Here is a 22,778-nt window from a genome sequence, read left to right on the forward strand (position 1 = left end):
AATGGCAGTGTATGAAATAAGAAAATGGATGAGCATTGACGAATAGTTCAACTTTATGAGAAATACAATTATATTTTTAACATTTTATATATTGGAATTCATCTGTTTAGCAGTTCTATGCAAATCTTTATATATAAAAAAATTGAACAGCAAATACAGCAAGGTTTATTTAGAGAACTAGTATCCCAGCTCCATGTACCAACAGATGTTATGTATTCAAATATACAGATAACAGTAAAAGGTAGCTTAGAATATAGTCAATGTTATCAGTTATCAATTACCAGTCAACTGAACATAGCTTTCCCTTCAACTATAGGTTGTCCCTTTGAAAATACCCATGTTATTACAGTGTGGTTAAAAATATTATATTTACTTTGACTGGTATGATACAGGTTGTCTGGAATTGAGTAAACTGGCATATAAAACATCAGTCACATCACAACTGCATGTGCTGTAGGTTATGGTGCCCATTGCTGTCTTCATTTGGACTTTTAACAATTGTCAGTTTGAAAAAAAAAATGCTTTGATTTACAGGTTGCATATCTATAACATTTTTATCATTCTCAAATGTTTCTTTTTGCTCATCACACTATTACATAATGATCAAGTCATTAAATTATAGGAATAAGTAGAGAGAAAAAAGTATAATCAGTTTCCCTTGACAGAAAACCAACCTCAAAGGAATTAAAGAAGCAATTAAGGGGTAGACTTTTTCTGTAAATATGAAACCATAGTAACAACAAAAATGAATACATCTCACTCAAAGAAGTAGTAACATTTTGCGTAAAAGTTATCTTACACCTTCCCCTCAGTCAGTTACAGGAAGCCCTAATTAATTGTGCAACATCGATTGAGACTACCCAAGTATTTAACCATAAACAATTCAGTTTGGATTTGCAAACACACTTTCAATAGGAATAATGATACTTTCATTCATAACATTTAGTCCTTCAAAAAATATTCCTTATTAAGGCTTTGCAAAACACATTACTACAGTCCAAATCAGACAACAAACAACTTCATACACAGTTAAGAAGGATTCCATACAGTTGCAGAGCCCACAGTGATATGTCCATAGAAAGCTTTATATATATAAAAAAAGAGAACACTGCTTTTTCAACAAGAAGCAATTAAAAAACAAATAGATTGATGTTAATGACATTAAAATGTGAGGCATACTAAAAGGAGAATGATGGGGATTCATCAATCAGTCCAAAAGCCACAGGGGCATTTGTCCAGATGACTCGACATCCCAAATCAACCCCTAGCCTACGCCCTATACACTTGTGTAGACCTGAGAGGATTGAATGTGTATAGTATGGTTACTGTTTCACAGTAACCATCCAGGCTGTATCACAACAGGCCGCAATTAGGAGTCCCGTAGGGCGCACTCAATTGGCTCAGTGTCGTCTGGGTTGGGACGGTGTAGGCCGTCATTCTAAATAAGAATTTGTTCTTAACTGACTTGCCTAGTTAAATAAAGGTTCAATAACTTAAAAAAAAAACATTCATCCAATCATTTTAGATCTTCATGAGTGTCTAAGTGGGGAGATTAGGGATTGATTTGGAATTCATGTTTACGGACTGGCTCTCATTCACAGGCACAGAAAAACAGTTCAGAGGGGTCTGTAGTATGTGTTACTAACAATATAGCTTATAACAACAATGGCAGACACCTTATGCAGGCTTTAAAGTCTCACTTATCTAACTGGAGCATGAGAAAGTACCAGTATGCGCAAACAAACCTCTACCATAATTAAACTTGGGTAAGGGTCAGTTGTCATGGCAAATTTTGATTGTTTGAGAGACAAGAGAATAGGCCTTACATGGGGTCTATGACTTCAAAGCAGAAGACCGGAGGAATCCCCTAACAGAGGAGTTGTCAATGTTATTTAAGATTCAATATTGTAATTCCTGAATTTTAAATAAATAAATATGACAGCCATAACAGAAATATAGACAGGGAAAGTTCAAATAAAGATTAAAGCTATGGTATAAGTAGAAATAACTTTACCCAAGCATTGCCTGTGCTAATGGGATAATAATGCCAAATGTTGGCAGCAATTGATAAGAAATGGGGGGGGGGGGTGGTTAGGTAGGGAGGTAAAAAATAAATGTCCTTGTGGATAAAACTCCACTCTGTCTGCCTGAGAAGGTGCTGCATTACAATGGCTGTGGCTCCTCCTCCGCTCCTCCTCCTCTGTTACTGTCCACATGGTTTAGATGGGTGGACGTTGTGGAGTCATTGTCCAGCGGCACCCCCAGTCGAGCCAGTTCTTCCTCTGCGTTAGTCCATGACGTCATGGACTCGTGCACGGTGACCGTGTGCTCCTCCATCTGCTTCTGAAGGCTGTCCATCTCATGCCTGCAGGAAACACACCATCACTTTAGTGTACTGGCATCACATTCCAATTACATCATTATAATACACCATCCACATGTGAGACAAATATGTTTTTGAGAGTAAAGGATTTCATTATGGTTATCGTGAGCTACAATAGCATATTTTCCCCACAGGTTTTCCACTCCCAGAAGGTAAGGAAGACATGGTGGTATTTTCTTACTTGAGCTGGCGCAGACAGTTGTGCAGGTTATTGAGGGGCTCCTTGTTGACGGAGGCAGAGGGCTTGAGCAGCTCATCCAGCAGGGAGGCAGGCACAGGGCAGTCTGGGATCTTCACCGGGGTCGATGGGTTTGATGGCTCCATCCTCTGCTGCTCAATCAGGAAAGGAACACATCAGCACATAAAGGAAGCCTGCATTCTGTGTGATATGCTCTTAAGTGTGTTTATTAGGAAATAACAACTTTTCATACTCCTTCATCAAACCAGAACAAAACACAGTGCATTCAGAAAGTATTCAGACCCCTTGACTTTTTCCACGTTACAGCCTTATTCTAAAATGTATTAAATCGTCTCCCCCCATCTACACACAATAGCCCATAATGACTAAGCAAAAACAGGTTTAGACATTTTTGCAAATTTATAAAAAAAAGGAAAAATGAAATATGACATTTACATAAGTATTCAGACCCTTTACTTAGTACTTTGTTGAAGCACCTTTGGCAGCGATTAGAGCCTCGAGTCTTCTTGGGTATGACAGTACAAGCTTGGCACACCTGTATTTGGGGAGTTTTTCCCATTCTTCTCTGCAGATCCTCTCAAGCTCTGTCAGGTTGGATGCGGAGTGTCTCTGCACAGCTATTTTCAGGTCTCTCCAGAGATGTTCGATCGGGTTCAAGTAAGGGATCTGGCTGGGCCACTCAAGGACATTCAGCGACTTGTCCCGAAGCCACTCCTGCATTGTCTTGGCTGTGTGCTTAGGGTCGTTGTCCTGTTGGAAGGTGAACCTTCGCCCCAGTCTGAGGTCCTGAGCACTCTGGATCAAGGATCTCGTTGTACTTTGCACTGTTCATCTTTCCCTCGATCCTGACTAGTCTCCCAATCCCTCCCACTGAAAAACATCACCCCACCATGATGCTGCCACCACCATGCTTCACCGTAGGGATGGTGCCAGGTTTCCTCCAGACGTGACACTTGGCATTCAGGCCAATGATTTAAATCTGATTCGTGGGGTGCTGCAGAGATGGTTGTCTGTCTGGAAGGTTCTCCCATCTCCACAGAGGAACTTTGGAGCTTTGTCAGAGGGACCACTGGGTTCTTGGTCACCTCCCTGACCAAGGCCCACCCCCCAGGCCGGGCGGCCAGCTCTAGGAAGAGCCTTGGTGGTTCCAAACTTCTTCCATTTAAGAATGATGGAGGCCACTGTGTTCTTGGGGACCTTCAATGCTGCAGACATTTATTGGTACCCTTCCCCAGATCTGTGCCTCGACACAATCCTGTCTCGGAGCTCTATGGACAATTCCTACAACCTCATGGCTTGTTTTTTGCTCTGATATGCGCACTGTCAACTGTGGGACCTTATAGACAGGTGTGTGCCTTTCCAAATTATGTCCAATCAATTGAATTTACCACAGATGGACTCCAAGTTGTAGAAACATCTTAAGGATGATCAGTGGAAACAGCATGCACCTGAGCTCAATTTTGAGTCTCATAGCAAAGGATCTGAATACTTACGTAAATAAGGCATTTTCTGTTTTTTATTTTTTACATTTGCTAAAATGTCAAAAAAACAGTTTTCGTTTGTCAAGGGGTCTGCATACTTCCGAATGTACTTTATACCATGTTACACTTGGATATCCACCACCTTTTCAAAGCCATTGGATGAGCTGTATATTCTACCAAACACGCCAATATTGAAATACCATCCCTACTTATAGAAACATGTTAATAAAAAAGTACACCTCAGTCTCAGCCAGGTAGGTCTCAATTTGACACAACACCAATATTAAAAAGCCATAACATCTGACAAAAATAAAAAATGGCCTCTTCTTCCTCAGGTAGCTTACCTTCCGGAGGCGGTTCTGTTTGAGGTCAAGTTTGAGCTGCTGGTTCTGCAGCAGGACAGTCTTCATGCTGTTCCTCAGCTCCCCCACCTTGGCCTGCAGCATGAATTTATCTTTCCTGTTGCTGCTGAGCTCCTCCTGCACAGACTCCAGCTCCACCTTAATGCCCTAGAATGCAGAGCAAGGCAAAGTTAGGCACAAAATGGCAACACAATGGACAATGATAGAGTGATGCATCTGTGGTTTAGAGTCTGGATGATAGCACTGTGCAGTGGAGCTAGCCAGCTACAATTGAAGTCGGAAGTTTACATACACCTCAGCCAAATACATTTAAACTCAGTTTTTTACAATTCCTGACATTTAATCCTAGGAAAAATTCCCTGTCTTAGGTCAGTTAGGATCACCATTTTATTTTAAGAATGAGAAATGTCAGAATAATAGTAGAGAGAATTATTTAATTCAGCTTTTATTTCTTTCATCACATTCTCAGTGGGTCACAAGTTTACATACATTCAATTAGTATTTGGAAGCATTGCCTTTAAATTGTTTAATTTGGGTCAAACGTTTCAGGTAGCCTTCCACAAGCTTCCAACAATAAATTGGGTGAATTTTGGCCCATTCATCCTGACAGAACTGGTGTAACTGAGTCAGGTTTGTAGGCCTCCTTGCTCGCACATGCTTTTTCAGTTCTTCCCACAAATTTTCTATGGGATTGAGGTCAGGGCTTTGTGATGGCCACTCCAATACCTTGACTTTGTTGTCCTTAAGCCATTTTGCCACAACTTTGGAAGTATGCTTGGGGTCATTGTCCATTTGGAAGACCCATTTGCGACCAAGCTTTAACTTCCTGACTGATGTCTTGAGATGTTGCTTCAATATATCCACATCATTTTCCTGCCTCATGATGCCATCTATTTTGTGAAGTGCACCAGTCCCTCCTGCAGCAAAGCACCCCCACAACATGATGCTGCCACCCCCGTGCTTCACGGTCGGGATGGTGTTCTTCGGCTTGCAAGCCTCCCCCTTTTTCCTCCAAACATAACGATGGTCATTATGGCCAAACAGTTCAACATTTTTTTCATCGACCAGAGGACATTTCTCCAAAAAGTACAATCTTTGTCCCCATGCGCAGTTGCAAACCATGATTTTTTTATGGCGGTTTTGGAGCAGTGGCTTCTTCCTTGCTGAGCGGCCTTTCAGGTTATGTCGATACAGGACTCGTTTTACTGTGGATATAGATACTTTTGTACCTGTGTCCTCCAGCATCTTCACAAGGTCCTTTGCTGTTGTTCTGGGATTGATTTGCACTTTTCGCACCAAAGTACGTTCATCTCTAGGAGACAGAACGCGTGTTCCCATGGTGTTTATACTTGCGTACTATTGTTTGTACAGATGAACGTGGTACCTTCAGGCGTTTGGAAATTGCTCCCAAGGATGAACCAGACCTGTGGAGGTCTACAATACTTTTTCTGAGGTCTTGGCTGATTTCTTTTGATTTTTCCATGATGTCAAGCAAAGAGGCACTGAGTTTGAAGGTAGGCCTTGAAATACATCCACTGGTACACCTCCAATTGACTCAAATTATGTCAATTAGCCTATCAGAAGCTTCTAAAGCCATGACATCATTTTCCGTAATTTTCCAAGCTGTTTAAAGGCACAGTCAACTTAGTGTATGTAAACTTCTGACCCATTGGAATTGTGATACAGTGAATTATAAGTAAAATAATCTGTCTGTAAACAATTGTTGGAAAAATTATTTGTGTCATGCACAAAGTAGACGTCCTAACCGACTTGCCAAAACTATAGTTTGTTAACAAGAAATTTGTGGAGTGGTTGAAAAATGAGTTTTAATGACTCCAACCTAAGTGTATGTACATTTCCGACTTCAACTGTATGTCCTCACTACCCTGTTGGGTGTGCGTGCATGTTCCCATCTAGCCGGCTACCGGTTATATTACTTGTTAGATATTACTGCATGGTCAGAACTAGAAGCACAAGCATTTCGCTACACTTGCATTAACACATGCTAACCATGTGTATGTGACAAATAAATTTGATTTGATTTGACCTCCCGGTGACTCAACCCTGCACCTTAGAGGCTGCTGACCTATGTACATAGACATGGAATCACTGGTCAGTTTAAATGGAACACTAGTCACTTTAATCATGTTTACATACTGCGTTACACCTTTCATATGTATATACTGTATTTTAGTCAATGCCACTGAGACATTGCTCATCCTAATATTGATATATACTGCTCAAAAAAATAAAGGGAACACTTAAACAACACATCCTAGATCTGAATGAAAGAAGTAATCTTATTAAATACTTTTTTCTTTACATAGTTGAATGTGCTGACAACAAAATCACACAAAAATAATCAATGGAAATCCAATTTATCAACCCATGGAGGTCTGGATTTGGAGTCACACTCAAAATTAAAGTGGAAAACCACACTACAGGCTGATCCAACTTTGATGTAATGTCCTTAAAACAAGTCAAAATGAGGCTCAGTAGTGTGTGTGGCCTCCACGTGCCTGTATGACCTCCCAACAACGCCTGGGCATGCTCCTGATGAGGTGGCGGATGGTCTCCTGAGGGATCTCCTCCCAGACCTGGACTAAAGCATCCGCAAACTCCTGGACAGTCTGTGGTGCAACGTGGCTTTGGTGGATGGAGTGAGACATGATGTCCCAGATGTGATCAATTGGATTCAGGTCTGGGGAACGGGCGGTCCAGTCCATAGCATCAATGCCTTCCTCTTGCAGGAACTGCTGACACACTCCAGCCACATGAGGTCTAGCATTGTCTTGCATTAGGAGGAACCCAGGGCCAACCGCACCAGCATATGGTCTCACAAGGGGTCTGAGGGTCTCATCTCGGTACCTAATGGCAGTCAGGCTACCTCTGGCGAGCACATGGAGTGCTGTGCGGCCCCCCAAAGAAATGCCACCCCACACCATGACTGACCCACCGCCAAACCGGTCATGCTGGAGGATGTTGCAGGCAGCAGAACGTTCTCCACGGCGTCTCGAGACTCTGTCACGTCTGTCACGTGCTCAGTGTGAACCTGATTTCATCTGTGAAGAGCACAGGGCGCCAGTGGCGAATTTGCCAATCTTGGTGTTCTCTGGCAAATGCCAAACGTCCTGCACGGTGTTGGGCTGTAAGCACAACCCCCACCTGTGAACGTCGGGCCCTCATACCACCCTCATGGAGTCTGTTTCTGACCGTTTGAGCAGACACATGCACATTTGTGGCCTGCTGGAGGTCATTTTGCAGGGCTCCGGCAGTGCTCCTCCTGCTCCTCCTTGCACAAAGGCGGAGGTAGCGGTCCTGCTGCTGGGTTGTTTCCCTCCTACGGCCTCCTCCACGTCTCCTGATGTACTGGCCTGTCTCCTGGTAGCGCCTCCATGCTCTGGACACTACGCTGACAGACACAGCAAACCTTCTTGCCACAGCTCGCATTGATGTGCCATCCTGGATGAGCTGCACTACCTGAGCCACTTGTGTGGGTTGTAGACTCCGTCTCATGCTACCACTAGAGTGAAAGCACCGCCAGCATTCAAAAGTGACCAAAACATCAGCCAGGAAGCATAAGAACTGAGAAGTGGTCTGTGGTCACCACCTGCCGAACCACTCCTTTATTGGGGGTGTCTTGCTAATTGCCTATAATTTCCACCTGTTGTCTATTCCATTTGCACAACAGCATGTGAAATTTATTGTCAATCAGTGTTGCTTCCTAAGTGGACAGTTTGATTTCACAGAAGTGTGACTGACTTGGAGTTACATTGTGTTGTTTAAGTGTTTTTGAGCAGTGTATTTACCATTTTTTCTCCCCAATTTCATGATATCAAATTGGTAGTTAGTCTCATCCCATCGCTCCAACTCTCGTACGGCCTCGGGAGAGGCGAAGGTCAAGAGCCATACGTCCTCCGAAACACAACCCAGCTGTACCAATGTTTTGGAGGAAACACTGTACAGCTGGTGTCATCGTGCATGCGCCCGGCCGCCACAAGGAGTCGCGAGAACACGATGGGACAAGGACATCCCAGCCGGCCAAACCCTCCCCTAACCCGGACGACGCTGGGACAATTGTGCGCCACCTCATGGGTCTCCCGGTCGCGACCGCCTGCGACACAGCCCGGGATCGAACCCGGATCTGTAGTGACGCCTCTAGCACTGCGATGCCTTAGACCACTGCGCCACTCGGGAGCTTAATTCCATTCTTTTACTTTTAGATTTGTGTGTATTGTGAATTGTTAGATACTACTGCACTGTTGGAGCTAGGAACACAAGCATTTCGCTACACCTGCAATAACTTCTGCAAATACGTGTATGAGACCAATACAATTTGATCTATGTGTGTGTACCTGTAGAGCTGTCTGCAGGCTGTCCAGCTCCCTCTGGCTGCACTGCTCCACCATCTCCAGCTGCTGTCTCTGGGCCTCGATTTCCCTCTGCCTCTGCTCCACCTCCCACTTCAAATCCTCCACCTAGGGGAGAGAACACACCCAAGAGTCATTGACCGATGTCACTTTCAACAAACTCCTTCCCCATTCAGTCCTGGGTTGTGTTCAGTAGGGCACACTGTAGCAAAACAAAAGTGTGTTCTTATTGGAAAGGTTCTGAATTTTTTCTCCCTACTGAACACGACCATGGTTGTGCCTATTGTATAGCGTGGTGGGGCATAGCTAGTTACCTCCTGGTTGGTGAGAGGCTGCTTGCTGAACTGCTCATCCAGCTGTTTCTGGAGGATCTGGAGCTGGGAGTGGGCCTCTGACAGCTCCTCCTGGAACCTGGAGACCTCCTGAGAGTGTTTTTCATCCTGAGCCCTATGGAGGGGAAGGAAATGATATTAGGGTAAGACAATGTTAAAATAAAGGGGAGACATTAGATCAAAAGAAAAAGATTACGTTGAATTAGATGGGGTTATTCCCTAAAATACAAGGACAGAGCATTCCCTAACGATTCCATCAACTCATAGGGTAATCAAAATCTTCTCTATCTGTTAAACACAGCATCATTGCAGGTCTTATTCACTAAACTATAAAGTGCCCATTTAGACTCACTGTAGTTTGTGTGCCTCGCTGTGCAGGGCTTTGACCAGCTCCTCTTTGGCCTGCAGGTCCTTCTTGATCTCACACAGCTCCAGCATGGCTGCCCGGTAGTGCCGCCTGTTGTGGGCAGCCTCCGCCTTGGCTGCTGCCACCTAGTGCACAACACACATTTACAGTCTGTCTCCAGTCCATTACAGTATGTTACAATGTGTTAATGACAACACAAGACTATGTTGTGGCTGGGCCAGTTTGTCTCCTTCAGGGGGGGTTGTATGTGTATGTAATGTGTTAATGACAACAGATTATGACAGTTGGGTTGGGAGTCTTTACCTGATCTTTCAGGTCCTTGACTTTGGTCTTTTCCTTCTCCAAGGCGACCTGTAGAGTCTGGACCAGCTGTTTCATCTGCTGGTCTTCCTCCTCTTTGCGTTTTAGTACGGCTTGCACCTGTGGATAAGGGCAAGGAAGAGAATAGAAAAAACTATATTTTCTGTTAGCTTTTTAATGAAAAAGGGCAACCATCAATGGTGTTATCTTATGGGTTTAGTCATTTAATTGCTCAGTGATAGTAGTAACTGAGAATGTAACATTGAAGCCTTTTACCTGGAGGTTGAGCTGGACCAGGTCTGCCTCTCTCTTGGCTAGGGCGGTCTCCAGAATATTGGAATGCTCCCGCAGTGCATAGTGGGACTGCCCTAGTCCTGTCAACTTCCCTTTCTCATGTTCCAGCTCCAGGGATAGCTTCTTGTTGGCGTCTTCCAGCCTCCTAATCCGCCTTTTGAAGCATCGTGCCTCCTGCAGCTGTGGATGACAAAGATATACGATTTTACAATCAAACCTTTGAGAAGCACTTATACCATTGGCTGCGAGTAATTTTCAAAGGGGTTGGGATAGCATAGCAAAACACACATTACCATTGGACATTCATTGACAAAAAGTAATCGCTACAAGAAAATATTTTACCTAAAAAATACATTACAACTTTTAAATGTCCAAAATGGTGATCAAATTAAGATCCTACATTGTAGGTAAGACAACCACTCACCTCATCCTCAAGCTCCATTACTTTCTCCTGGTACTCCTCCAGCTCAGTGCTGGTGAGGGAAATTACCTCCTGAAGCTCTTTCTCCAGCATGGCCTTGCTGTGGCTCATAGCCTGGAGCTCACTCTGCAGAACCTCAATTTTATCCTGGAACAAGTAGAGGTTTAGGCTATAGAAATATCACCACAGCTAAAGATGTGCTGAAATCTTATGACTACTGCCACATTATGTGACCAGAAACAAACTCTGGACCCTAGTTCCTAGTTAAGTCATTTGATCAGGAAAAACACTGGGCCCTTATCAGGGTAGTACTATATGTACCTGCAGGGCCTGGTTGTTGCCTCCATCTGAGGCCTGGGCCTTGACTTTGACCAGCTCTGTCTCTGTGGTCTCCTTGTCTGCCAGGGCTTCCTGGAGCCTGCGACTCAGGATGCCCACTGCGTTCTCATAGGCCTTGTGCTTGGCCTTCATCTCCTTCTGCGCGCTGGTCAAATCGGTCCCCAGCCGCTTCATTCTCACCTTCTGCTCTGAGATGGCCCTGAGAGAGGAAAACAAGACAATTAGACACATCAACAGTAGTGCACATCTAAGCAATCTGACTAAAAGAGATTGAGAGAGATATTTATTCCTGTTCATATAAACTCAGCAAAAAAAGATACGTCCTTGAATCAGGACCCTGTCTTCCAAAGATAATTCGTAAAAATCCAAATAACTTCACAGATCTTCATTGTAAAGGGTTTAAACACTGTTTCCCATGCTTGTTCAATGAACTATAAACAATTCATGAACATGCACCTGTGGAACGGTCATTAAGACACTAACAGCTTACAGACGGTAGGCAATTAAGGTCACAGTTCTGAAAACTTGGGACACTAAAGAGGCCTTTCTACTGACTCTGAAAAACACCAAAAGAAAGATGCCCAGGGTCCCTGCTCATCTGCGTGAACGTGCCTTAGGCATGCTACAAGGAGGCATGAGGACTGCAGATGTGGCCAGGGCAATAAATTGCAATGTCCGTACTGTGAGACGCCTAAGACAGCACTACAGGGAGACAGGACGGACAGCTGATCGTCCTCGCAGTGGCAGACCATGTGTAACAACACCTGCACAGGATCGATACATCCGAACATCACACCTGCGGGACAGATACAGGATGGCAACAACAACTGCCGAGTTACACCAGGAACGCACAATCCCTCCATCAGTGCTCAGACTGTCCACAATAGGCTGAGAGAGGCTGGACTGAGAGCTTGTAGGCCTATTGTAAGGCAGGTCCTCACCAGACATCACCGACAACAACGCCTCCTATGGGCACAAACCCACCGTCGCTGGACCAGACAATAATGGCAAAAAGTGCTCTTCACTGACGAGTCACGGTTTTGTCTCACCAGGGGTGATGGTCGGATTCACGTTTATCATCGAAGGAATGAGTGTTACACCAAGGCCTGTACTCTGGAGCGGAATCGATTTGGAGGTGGAGGCGCCGTCATGGTCTGGGGCAGTGTGTCACAGCATCATCGGACTGAGCTTGTCGTCATTGCAGGAAATCTCAATGCTGTGTGACATCCTCCTCCCTCATGTGGTACCCTTCCTGCTGGCTCATCCTGATATGACCCTCCAGCATGACAATGCCACCTGCCATACTGCTCGTTCTGTGCGTGATTTCCTGCAAGACAGGAATGTCAGTGTTCTGCCATGGCCAGCGAAGAGCCCGGATCTCAATCCCATTGAGCACGCCTGGGACCTGTTGGATTGGAGGGTGAGGGCCATACCCCCCAGAAATGTCCAGGAACTTGCAGGCGCCTTGGTGGAAGTGTGGGGTAACATCTCACAGCAAGAACTGGCAAATATGGTGCAGTCCATGAGGAGGAGATGCACTGCAGTACTTAGTATCTGGTGTGGCCACCAGCTGCATTGACTGTTACTTTTGATTTTGACCACTCATTTGTTCAGGGACACATTATTCAATTTCTGTTAGTACATGTTTGTGGAACTTGTTCAGTTTATGTCTCAGTTGTTGAATCTTGTTATGTTCATACAAATATTTATACATGTTAAGTTTGCTGAAAATAAACGCAGTTGACAGTGAAAGGACGTTTCTTTTTTAGCCGAGTTTACTTATACCATTTATAGAGATTCATAATGAATCTTGTTGGGCCATTACTATGGTAACCAGGCTAGTTCCAGAAGTCAGTCTGCCTTTAGAAATGTTGTGACTCACTTCTTGGCTTCTGACTGCATCTGCTCCACCTGTTTCTTCAGGCCCTCATTCTCCTCCGTCACTGCTGCTAGCTGACTCTGGTCAAACTGCAGGGACTGTGTGGAGGGACATCAAACACACACTGATTATTATCAAATGCCTATCAAAGATAGCCGGATAAGGCAATGGGATATGTAATGCAAGTACTGTCATGGAAGTAATGCAAAGAAAACCCTTAGCAAATCCTAGAAAAAACCTAGAGCTTCTAGGGAGGCATTGTGTACCTGGATCTGTGTCTCCAGCTGATCCCTCTCGGTCTGCACGGACTGCAGGTGGTTCTCCAGGCTGTTCATCTGCTGCGAGACCCGGACCACCTCCGTCTGCAGCCGGCTCTGCTCCAGCTCAGCCTTCTGCTTCTGCCCCTGGGCCTCCAGCAGTTCCTGCTTCAGCCCCTTCACCTCCGACACCAGACGCTTCTTAGTCGACTTCAGCTCGCTGATCAGCTTCTCCTTGGAGCCGGCGTCCCGCCGATAGGCCTCCACCATCACCTGATGGGTGGGGAACAGGAAGAGGTGTGAAGAGATTAATCCTGTGTGTGAATGTGTGTCTGTGTGTGTGTAAACAATCCTCCCAAAGCCAAACAAGTGACAAGCACCTTCTGCTGCATGAACTGCTCTTTCAATTTCTGAGCTTGTTTCTTCAGGGTGGTGTTTTCCTGCTGCAGAGTTTCAATCTAAAAATAAAAAGGAGAAGGTGTTTACATTCTACGTAAGCTCAAACATGGTTGCTCAACAGCCATAGTAGGGTTGTGTGTGATGGGACCCATTGGCTCGACGGCGGTTTGTTTCTCACCTGTGAGGCTTTGACCTGGACCTCCTGCCTGAGCTGATCCAGGAGGTACGAGGACACCAGCACCTCCTCCCCCAGCCTCTCGGCCCCCTCGTCCAGCTGACTTTTGTCAGCCCTGGCAGCCTGGAGGGCCACCTCCAGCACAATCTTCTCATTCTGTAGATACTGGATGTTCTCGTCTTTGGCGTTGGTCTCTGTCTGCAGCTCTGCCAGAGTGGCCTCTAGCTCTAGGTAGCGGGCCTCTAGCTGGTTGATGGACTGCTCTTTGGTGTGAAGGCTCTCCTGAGTGGCTGTCAGCTGTCTCATCAGCTCTAGGTGGTCTTTCTGGAGGGCCTCCAGCTGCAGGTCCTTCTGCGATAGGGTCAACTTCATCTGTGGGGGACGCAGAGAGGGGTTACATTAGGCCACTGTTGCTGCAAAATAGCAAACCAGTGAGCGGACATTCTCAAAGTATTGGACCTTGTTTTTGTCTCGCTCCTGATATTATTTTGGATGTGCGTAAAAGCCCCACCTTTCATTGATATTAGACCACTGCCCCAGAGTATCAAATACCATTCATTTGAACAATACAAAAGGTTGTCATAAGTGTTTTCATAAACCCACAATTAGTTCTTTACCTGCTCTAGTTCCCTCTCCAGAGAGCTGGCTGTGTTGGCCAGTTTGTGTAAGTGCTCTCGCTCCTCCTCAAACTCGTCTAGCTTGTGCTGGAGGTCGTCCTCCACCATGTTCTTGGCATCCTGGATCTGCTGGTAGGCAGCCTCCTGGGTCATCATGTCAGTCTACGGCCAAAGGAAGGACAGAGGTCATATCACACACTGCTTAATAACCTCAAATCTAACTCCTCATATTTTCTTTTGCCAGTAAATCTTATATTATTTTTCAGTAAAATTGTAAATAAATCACATAATACAATATAACTAACACCAATCACATAACATGTCATATTTCCTAATTTTCAAGGGGACAGACCTCAATACTCTGCAGCTGTACGGCGATACGCTCCTTCTCTTTGATGGAGCGATGCTGGGTTTCTGTCAGCTGGTGGGACAGAGTCACATTCTCCAGCTTTAGGTGCTCCATGACACCAATCTGGGTCATCTGCCCAGCCTGGGGGGAAAAAAACATGTCAACTCAGTCAAACAGCATATCAACTCCGTACCACATCAATTCAGTAGAAGGAGGAGCCCTTGTCACAGATAGCCTTACCTGCATGTTGGCCACTTCACCCTGGAGCCGGACCCGAGCCTCCTGTGCCAGCGCTAGCTGCTGCTGGTACCATTGGCGGACCTGCTGCAGTGAGTCAATCTCGGCCTGTGAGGTCTTCAGCCGACTCTGCAGGGTGCTGCGCTCTAGTTGAACCTGCTGGAGCTGAGTCTGGAGTCCACCCATCTGCTGACGCAACTCTTGGACTGCAGAAGGACAACACCAAAACAAATCATTCACAAAGCGTTTTGTATTTAGCACGGTAATAAGTGATGCATCGAATTTCATTAGTATTATTGTGTGGAGCATGTTGTGAGGAGATGATAGCTTTAAAAGCATGATGCCAAAACTGGGCTCTCCATCCATCCAATTTACCAGCGTTGTCCCTGGAGGTCACGTTCTGCTGCATCTCCTCCACTTTCCCCATGAGCCTCTGGTACTGCTCCTCGGCTACCTGCAGGTCGTTGCCCAGTGAGGAAAGGCCCGCGTTCTTGCGCTCTAGGTTGCCCTGCAGCTCCACCATGGCCCTCTCCAGCTGGGAGCAGCTCTGGCGCAGGGTGGAAACCTCCTTGTTCAGGGAGCTCTGTTTCTCCTGGCTGGCCTGGGCCTGCTCCACCTGGTCCCGCAGCTGGGCGTTGACTGTAGCCAACTGGGCCTGGAGCTCAGTCTTCTCTTTCAGAGCCTGGAGAGGAGAGGGAGGAATTGTAGGGTGCTAGCCTAGCTATTCTAGTGACGGTAAGTCTGAACATGTAATGAGTGTTAATTACCTTAGTTGATCCTATGTTTAAAGTGTTAGCCATTGAAGACAGTGAAGTCCTTACTACATTGTCTGTATGTTAGTTATACCTGGTTTGCCTCAGAAGACAGAGACTCTAGCTGACCCTCCAGTCTCATCTTCTCCTTCAGAACCTGGAGCATTTCATCATGTCCCATCACAGAGCTCTCTAATGACACACTGCAGGAAACAAGCAATTAAACAATATAAGCATAAATCTTGCAAGTGCAATTGACTGGGGCATTCTAGAACAATCCATGGTAAATTATGATTGGAAAAGTAAGCAAACATAAAGCAGTGTACATGCGGATTTGATGGATAACAGCAATGAATGAGACTAGTGTTCCTGCTTATTTGCTGTCTGCGACCGCAATGTGCTTATGTTATTCACTAGTACTACACCAGTCAGTTTGTGTTGCTATGTGTCATTACAGAAGTGCTGTGCTGATGATGGTGTGGCCTACCTGCTGGAGAAGCTGTCCCTGCGGCTGCGTGGTTCTCCGGTGCCCTCTCTGTCCTGCTCCAACTCCAGCAGGTGCTGCTCATCACTGGCAGCCTGCAGAACCTCTTGCAGTGAGGGGAAGTTTCCCATAGCCTCTGGGGCAATCTCCATACCCTCCACTGTGTAGTTCCCGCCCCTCTGCCTGCCCACTGCTGCGGCCAGCATGCCGTAGGTCCCAGTGCCCCTTGTGGAGGTGGACACGCTGCTGTAGGTCGAGCTGTCGCTGTCGTTCCCATCCCCACCGGGCCTCGACCCCATCCCTGACTCGCTGCCGGCGTCCACCTCCGAGATGTCCTGGAAAGACATTGACGACCCCAGCTGGGCCTCCGAAGAGGTCGTCTCCATGGAGCTGACCTCTGACCTCATGTTGTTCTCTGACAGGGTGGACACAGAGCTCAAGTTGGACCCCAAGGAGCCCATTGAGGAGTCTGCAAAAGTTCTGACCCCACCTCCACCACTACTGCCCCCTGCTGGCTCGGGAGTCTTGTAGTCGGCCAGGGAGTGGATCTTACTGGGGCGGGTTGACCGTGACTTCCTCTCCTTGGCTGGGGGGATGCCCAGGCTGCCCAGCTTTGGGCCCCGGGGGACGCTGGTCCGCAGGAAGGAGTATTCTGTGGTCATGGAGGTGGTGTTGGCCCGGGGGAGAGCCTCTGGGTGCATCATGAGGTCTGGGTCCAGAGTGCTGAATCCAGTGCGGCTCTTTAAGGTAGAGCGGTGGGACTGGATGAGGAGAGAGGGTAGCATGAGCAGAGGATGTAGTCTACTTCAGACCAGTGTTTCCCCTAGCTTGTTTTCCCCTAGCTTGTTTTCTTGTATGGGCACAAAGAAGCAACATTCAGGGCTGCAAACATCAAACCCTTCAACTGAAACTAACAGAGGATAATTTGTATACTATACTGTAGGTAGTGAATAGCAACAAAACTGGGCAAGAAGGCCTGCCATGCCAAAATAATGCTAGGGGAAACAATTCTGCTTCAATTCAACTCTGTAAAGCTTGCAACTCACAGCTTTATCCGGATTAATGTCTGACTGGTGACTGACACGGTTCACACACACACACTCACCGTCTCCTTGTGCCTCTGCACCCTGTACTGTTTGAGCTGCTCCTCCAGGCGTCGCCGAGCATCACGGCGGATCTTCTCCTCATTCTCCATCTCCAGTGATTGCTCTTTGACAGCTACAGGAAGAGCAAGTTTAACACAAGAAATAGAAGGGCCTAACTGCACCGCCATACAACACAGAATATGCTAACAATAACTTAGACATTGTCATACAAGCGTACAATATATTTTAGAAGGAAACCACAACTAAGTGTGCTACGACTACTTTGTCGCTCAGTTTAGAGCCATTTTGATGTAAGAAATGAGAGTGCTTGTATGTCACTGTTTTCCATCCACCATGGTTAGTTACCACCAAGTGAAACTGCATGTAACCCAGTACTTACAAAGCCAAATGAGTAAGACTCAAATAAATCCCATATATTAGCCAGTCGCTTAATTATTGCATTAATGTTAGTCAAATGTGACACACAAAATAGTTTAGTATCCAAACGTATTTTGTTTTTAGCTTTTTTGGTTATTTAGTTTGCAGACAGTTGGTGATATGCCTGATTGATGATGCTCTGACTGCAATTGGCCAGGTGTGCTGAAGATCAACCAACAGGTGTCAAATCAGTGCAACTTAGAAGTTAGCATGAGGACTTCCTGATTACAGCATCACTTAGAGCAGAATGCACTATGAACTAAACCAAACCAAGAATGTGATACTATAAACGAGTTTATGTACTGTATGTGACACTGTAAACATTCTATGTGGAAGTGGTTAGCCTAGTGGCTCACAGTAAACAAAAAGCTCTTCAGGCAAAATGAGACATATTCTGTAATATAACTAATAAAGTTAAAATACTTTGCATATCATGGTACCTGTAAGCCTAGGCCGTCATCCAAAACAACATTCACCACAAACCATGAGTAAAGGATTAGTTCAAATACAGCCTACCAAGAGAAGCACCAAGACCCAAATCAAGCAATTAAATGACCACTGGCATTGCACAAAGTAAGCAGGCTCAAACCACCAAACAGATAGTCTCTCGATCTAGCTATTTAATGGGAGTGTAGTAAGCACAGGCAATGGAATTAAATTAGGGTATGGAGGTAGGCCTAAGTCAACCTCTGAAGCAACAACCCAGAGCAAAAGGGGGGGGGGCACTCACTGCAAGAACAGGTTACAGTATGCTTACACAATTCAGTCTCCTGCATAGGCATACTCAGTCTGAGCGACTGCAATGCGTCGCCCTTGTGAACAGGGCCCTCAGCACTAGTTCCCTCAGACTTCTCTAGCATGGGTGGTGGGAAAGCGGCCACACCTTGGGATGGCTCTTTGGACTGGGGGCTGAGGGTGGGGCTGGTGCCCTGAGCAGCAGGGGGTGTCGGAGGAGGCAGGGGGCCATTTGGACGGCCATCCCCTCCAGCGCCTGGCCCCGGGCCCTGTGCCACTCGTTCTCCATTAGGCACCACGTCTGCTTTGAAAGATCCTGCAACAAGGGAGTGGGGTGAGTTGGGGGTTGACAGTGGAGTGTGTCAGTATAGTAGGTCATTTACGGCATCCATCCCTCCAGATTGTATTTCACCACACAATGAGAGAGGATTGCGACATACTTGAAATAAAAAAAACGAAAGGACTTGGAGGCAAGGCTCCTTTGCATGACAAAGTCTATTGTGGCTTTCACAGGAAACCGGTCAAACAAGCTTTGTTGTCAAGCCAGACCAGCACTATAGGAACTGAAAGTGGCAGTTTGATATGATTCATTGTGTCAAGATAGCCAAACAATTTTTATTGAAGGTGAGATGTGTAGGAATAACGACAGCATGCAAATATGCCTTAGTGCAGTTGAGGTGACTGTGAAGTGACAGTGGATTGTAGATGAGTTATGAGGCTACGATCTCTGTCCAGACAGTACTGCAATTCCTCATGCAAGTACAAAGAGAGATGTAGCAGGGAGGGGCAGATGGCCTGAGGGGGCAAAGTAATGGCAGGTCGCACACAAGCATGTCATGCATAGTTGGGAAAGAATACTGGTAGAAGACAGAGGAATTGCCTCCATATAAGGAGCTCCTATTACAGCAGATTCCCTTCAACAACAACGTTTTCACAATTATGTCCTGTTAAAATAATACAAGCATTCAGTTATGCTTTCCTATTAACTTTTGAAATTAATCGTTCTCCTACAATTAACTGGTTTAGGAAGAACACACTCCATTGTTTGATGATGAGAGTGGATGGAATCATTAAATCAGTCAGAATTAGGTCAGAGTCAGGTTGCCTATATATATATAAAAACAATAAAGCTAATCAAATCCTATCATTTGAGGGGCAGGCTAGGGTATTAACTAATTAACTAACACTTACCATTAACAACATCCCTCGATGTTGTCGGCTTCTCCTGCCCTCCTTTCTTCAGTAGCTGAGCATCATTCTCCACAGGATCAGCACCATCCTCTTTGGACTGCGGTATCAGGTCTAGTTGATGGCTTTCTCCATTGGTTGTCTCCATCTCAGCAACGGCTGCTTTGTGGTTTACAATTTACATACAGAATCAAATGATGTTGCACTGGAGCCCATGGAAGAGAGTAGCTATAATCCTTTCACAACATTTTCTTCCCGTTTGTCCAGTTGAAAAGGTTGAATACAATTCATGCGTCCAAGGAAGGACAACCCAAAACAATGGTCTCCCCTGAAAATGTAAGGTTTAGTTAGTTAATATTTAAGAAGTATGAGCATCATAACGTATTTAGTCTGATCAAAGAAAGAGTAATCTAAATGCAAATTAGCCGTCATCTGAAAGGATTTGCCACGATGATGGCGTAGTGTGGATGGAGCGAAAATATAAAAAACTGGGCGTGGTCTGCAATAACATTGCAAATGTATTGATAAAGTACATTATTTGCAATAGATTTGGTCAAATGTTCTGACCAACTGGGAGATTGTGGTTGGGAGGAACAACTCCACTAACTGCAATAGCTAAAGCTGTCTAGCTAGCTAACGTTAAGTGGATTGAGTTACTAAATATAGCTAACTTCATTGCCTTGCTAACGTTAGGCCTTTGAATATTGTAAGTAACAAATGTGTCTGTTATGAAGATGGCTGGGCTTTACAAACGACATGCATTTCACTACACCCGCAATAACATCTGCTAAACCTGTATGCGACCAATACGTTTGATTGGATTTAGTAACAAGCAAGGTAGCTAGTTGGCTTTACCAACCTGTCAAGCAAAGACAGCCTACGTTTGCAAGTTAACTAGTTAGTTAAGACATCAGTCCCATAACGTTACTTTAGTTATACAAATATTTGCATAAACTGTGTATTGTGATCCTGCGAGGTTTATGGGGCTAGAATTATTCTAGTATGTCCCGATTTTCACACCGGTACAAGTTGTGTAATTTATATATCAACGCACAGCGTGAAATTGTGAAAAGGTTTAATAAATAACCATAATATATATATATATATATATATATATACATACATACAAACTGACATGACAATGGTTAAAATGCCCGGAAAATGTTTACAAGCCAACCTTTTTCAGACGACTTTTCGTTCTGCTTCTACGTGGCTAAATGGATGCCATTTAGGACACTTGACATCAGGATACTTAACATCGTTTTGTGACTTGATATCTAGTAAACACTTATTAAATAATTCTCTCTTTGAGAATTATATATTAATTATAGTTATTTTTCTCTATCTAATAATGTATACATTATAAGCCTATACTCGGAAATGAGCTAAATTTAAAGGTAAAAATGCCAGACCAGTTGCTGGCCGAACAGTAATAATGAACGGACACCAATGACGTTTTGTCTCGCGCGGGGCGTTGTGGGTGTTAGAGCCCGCCCCTTTGTAATGAATAGAAAAAACATTTACTCCCTCTGGCGGTCGTGGAGTAAAACGGCGCCCTTTTTATCAGACATTTTTTCTAGTTTTGTCAAAACTGTAACAAATTTGGTTGGGAAAAACGTTTATTTAATTCTGTATCCCCATAAAATATAAAGGTTACAGTGTGTATTACCATGCGGATGTTTTACTGTCATTATGATGTCTCTCTATGCAAAATAGGGTCTTAAAACTTGTGATTAGATAATGCCTTGTCATTAATGATGAGGATTGTTTCTAACTACTCAGCACTCAACTGAAGACAAATTACACTGATCAAAGTTCTAATCAGTTGCTTATACCATGTGGCAAGAAAAGATCAGTAGATTTAAGGTTTCATGAATATCAATGATTACACAGCTAGTGACAAATACACATCTGCATTGCCTATTATTATATTCATTTGCAAAAAGATCTCTCCAATGACATGAATAGAAGTCTATTTTAGTGTAGTTAGGAATACAGTCTACAACACCTTTTCAGCATTGAATAGGTTCTGATTCCTGAATTTGATTACTGACTGTCTAATGATCTCAGATAGGAGATAAATTTGGCAATTGAGAAGGAACAGTCAGAGAGGGGCTTGGACCAGCAACCCTTCACCTGTGCCATAAAGGTCCAGACCTCTTGGCAGAGGTAGCAATACTCTGAATAGGGAGGCTACATAAGGATTCCTCTGGCCTGCACATGTAGTCAACAAGAAATGTGTCGAATCTTGTTTCACCACAAGACTGTCCCATATACTCGCTGACATGCTTATGAGTGAGCATGCTCATGGAACAATGGTGTCCCGTCATTCAGGGCGATCCCCACCGGTTTAGCTAAAGAAAATATATGTTATTTTTTTGTTGATGCCTGTTTTGCATGTTATTTTTGAATGAATACGTGTGTCACATATCAGTTCGCAAACTATGTACATTTTTAAAAATAATCATTAAGTTAATAAAGCCACATACAAACATGGTCTGGCATGCATCTACATGTTTTTGTTGGTGAGTTTTTCCCCACCAAGATTGACATGCTAAAATCGCCACTGTCAAGGAATGATTAATTAACATTGACAGGGCTGACAACAGATGCTATTTCCTCCTAATTTGCCCTTAACGCTGTTAAAGTCAGACAAACAATATGATTAACGGTTTAGTGAGCATTTTGTTCTTCTGTAGGTCTACAGCACTGTTAATCAGCATGCTTATGAATATCAGCTAATCTTATTAACTCCATACAGAGTTTACACAAAAGGATTCTCAACTCTGCATTTATGCTACGTATGCTACATAGCCTTCCTATAGGATAGTATATTGCCTCTGACAAGAGGCGTGGGCTTTTATGGCACAGGTGGTAGTGCACTTGCCCTGTAACCAGAGGTCCCTGGTTCAGCCCTGCTCCGCTTCAGCTTTCCCCTCTCAATTTGCTAGAAATTCATTCATAAAGTCACTACACCCAAACCTACACTGGCTCAAGCTCACACTTTGCCCTGTGTTTCGATGCCCCCCCCCAATTGCTTCATTGGTGGCATCAGTGCAAGAGTAGGCTTCACATGTTCACATTGGGTTTGTGCTCCGGACACTTCTAGAGAAAAGGGGGAATAGTGTAGCCTGTTTGAGAGTATTACTTTTATAGCACATGTGGCAGAGCTCTGCTCCTCTTAAATCACTACATAACCATAAAGTTACTCCAAAATCAATGGTCTGCAGCTGACCAACTACAAGGAAATGTAGGTTACTGTTTCTAATCCCACAGCTGGTGCATTGGAAGCTATGTTCGTCCAAATTATTGTTGACAAATAAGACTGACTGCCA

At 44.8% G+C, this 22,778-nt stretch overlaps 1 protein-coding gene across 3 annotated transcripts; it reads right to left on the bottom strand.

Annotated features, from left to right (window-relative positions):
* Positions 1-35: 35 nt before the first annotated feature.
* On the bottom strand, positions 36-20,895 carry LOC106585086 (golgin subfamily A member 3). 3 transcript variants are annotated; one of them, XM_014170886.2, is made up of 24 exons: positions 20,621-20,895; positions 19,447-19,605; positions 18,278-18,571; positions 17,103-17,215; positions 16,001-16,758; positions 15,608-15,716; positions 15,137-15,443; positions 14,765-14,967; positions 14,528-14,665; positions 14,176-14,337; positions 13,562-13,930; positions 13,365-13,442; positions 12,994-13,257; positions 12,731-12,825; positions 10,831-11,047; positions 10,513-10,656; positions 10,071-10,268; positions 9,798-9,914; positions 9,480-9,619; positions 9,110-9,242; positions 8,781-8,903; positions 4,408-4,572; positions 2,565-2,713; positions 36-2,365 (listed from the first exon to the last, which is right to left on the bottom strand). In XM_014170886.2, the coding sequence occupies exons 2-24, from the start codon at positions 19,589-19,591 to the stop codon at positions 2,164-2,166; spliced, it is 4,623 nt and encodes a 1,540-aa protein (XP_014026361.2). In that variant the 5' UTR covers positions 19,592-19,605; positions 20,621-20,895; the 3' UTR covers positions 36-2,163. The 3 variants fall into 3 exon arrangements, with proteins under 3 accessions (XP_014026361.2, XP_014026360.2, XP_014026362.2); XM_014170885.2 differs by having other exon boundaries at positions 19,447-19,771; positions 20,621-20,888; XM_014170887.2 differs by lacking the exon at positions 20,621-20,895 and having other exon boundaries at positions 18,404-18,571; positions 19,447-19,770.
* Positions 20,896-22,778: the final 1,883 nt, after the last annotated feature.

This window comes from Salmo salar, chromosome ssa24 (genome assembly GCF_905237065.1).
Source record: "Salmo salar chromosome ssa24, Ssal_v3.1, whole genome shotgun sequence".
NCBI classification, from domain to species: Eukaryota; Metazoa; Chordata; class Actinopteri; order Salmoniformes; family Salmonidae; genus Salmo; species Salmo salar.

Bases quoted from the DNA above. Each gene is read 5' to 3' on its own strand.
- LOC106585086 (XM_014170886.2), bottom strand. From the start codon at position 19,591: ATGGAGACAACCAATGGAGAAAGCCATCAACTAGACCTGATACCGCAG. The intron at 17,216-18,277 runs GTAAGCATACTG...CTCTTCCTGTAG, and splicing joins TATGCAGGAGACTGAATTGT to CTGTCAAAGAGCAATCACTG. The intron at 10,269-10,512 runs GTGAGTGGTTGT...TGTCATCCACAG, and splicing joins TAATGGAGCTTGAGGATGAG to CTGCAGGAGGCACGATGCTT.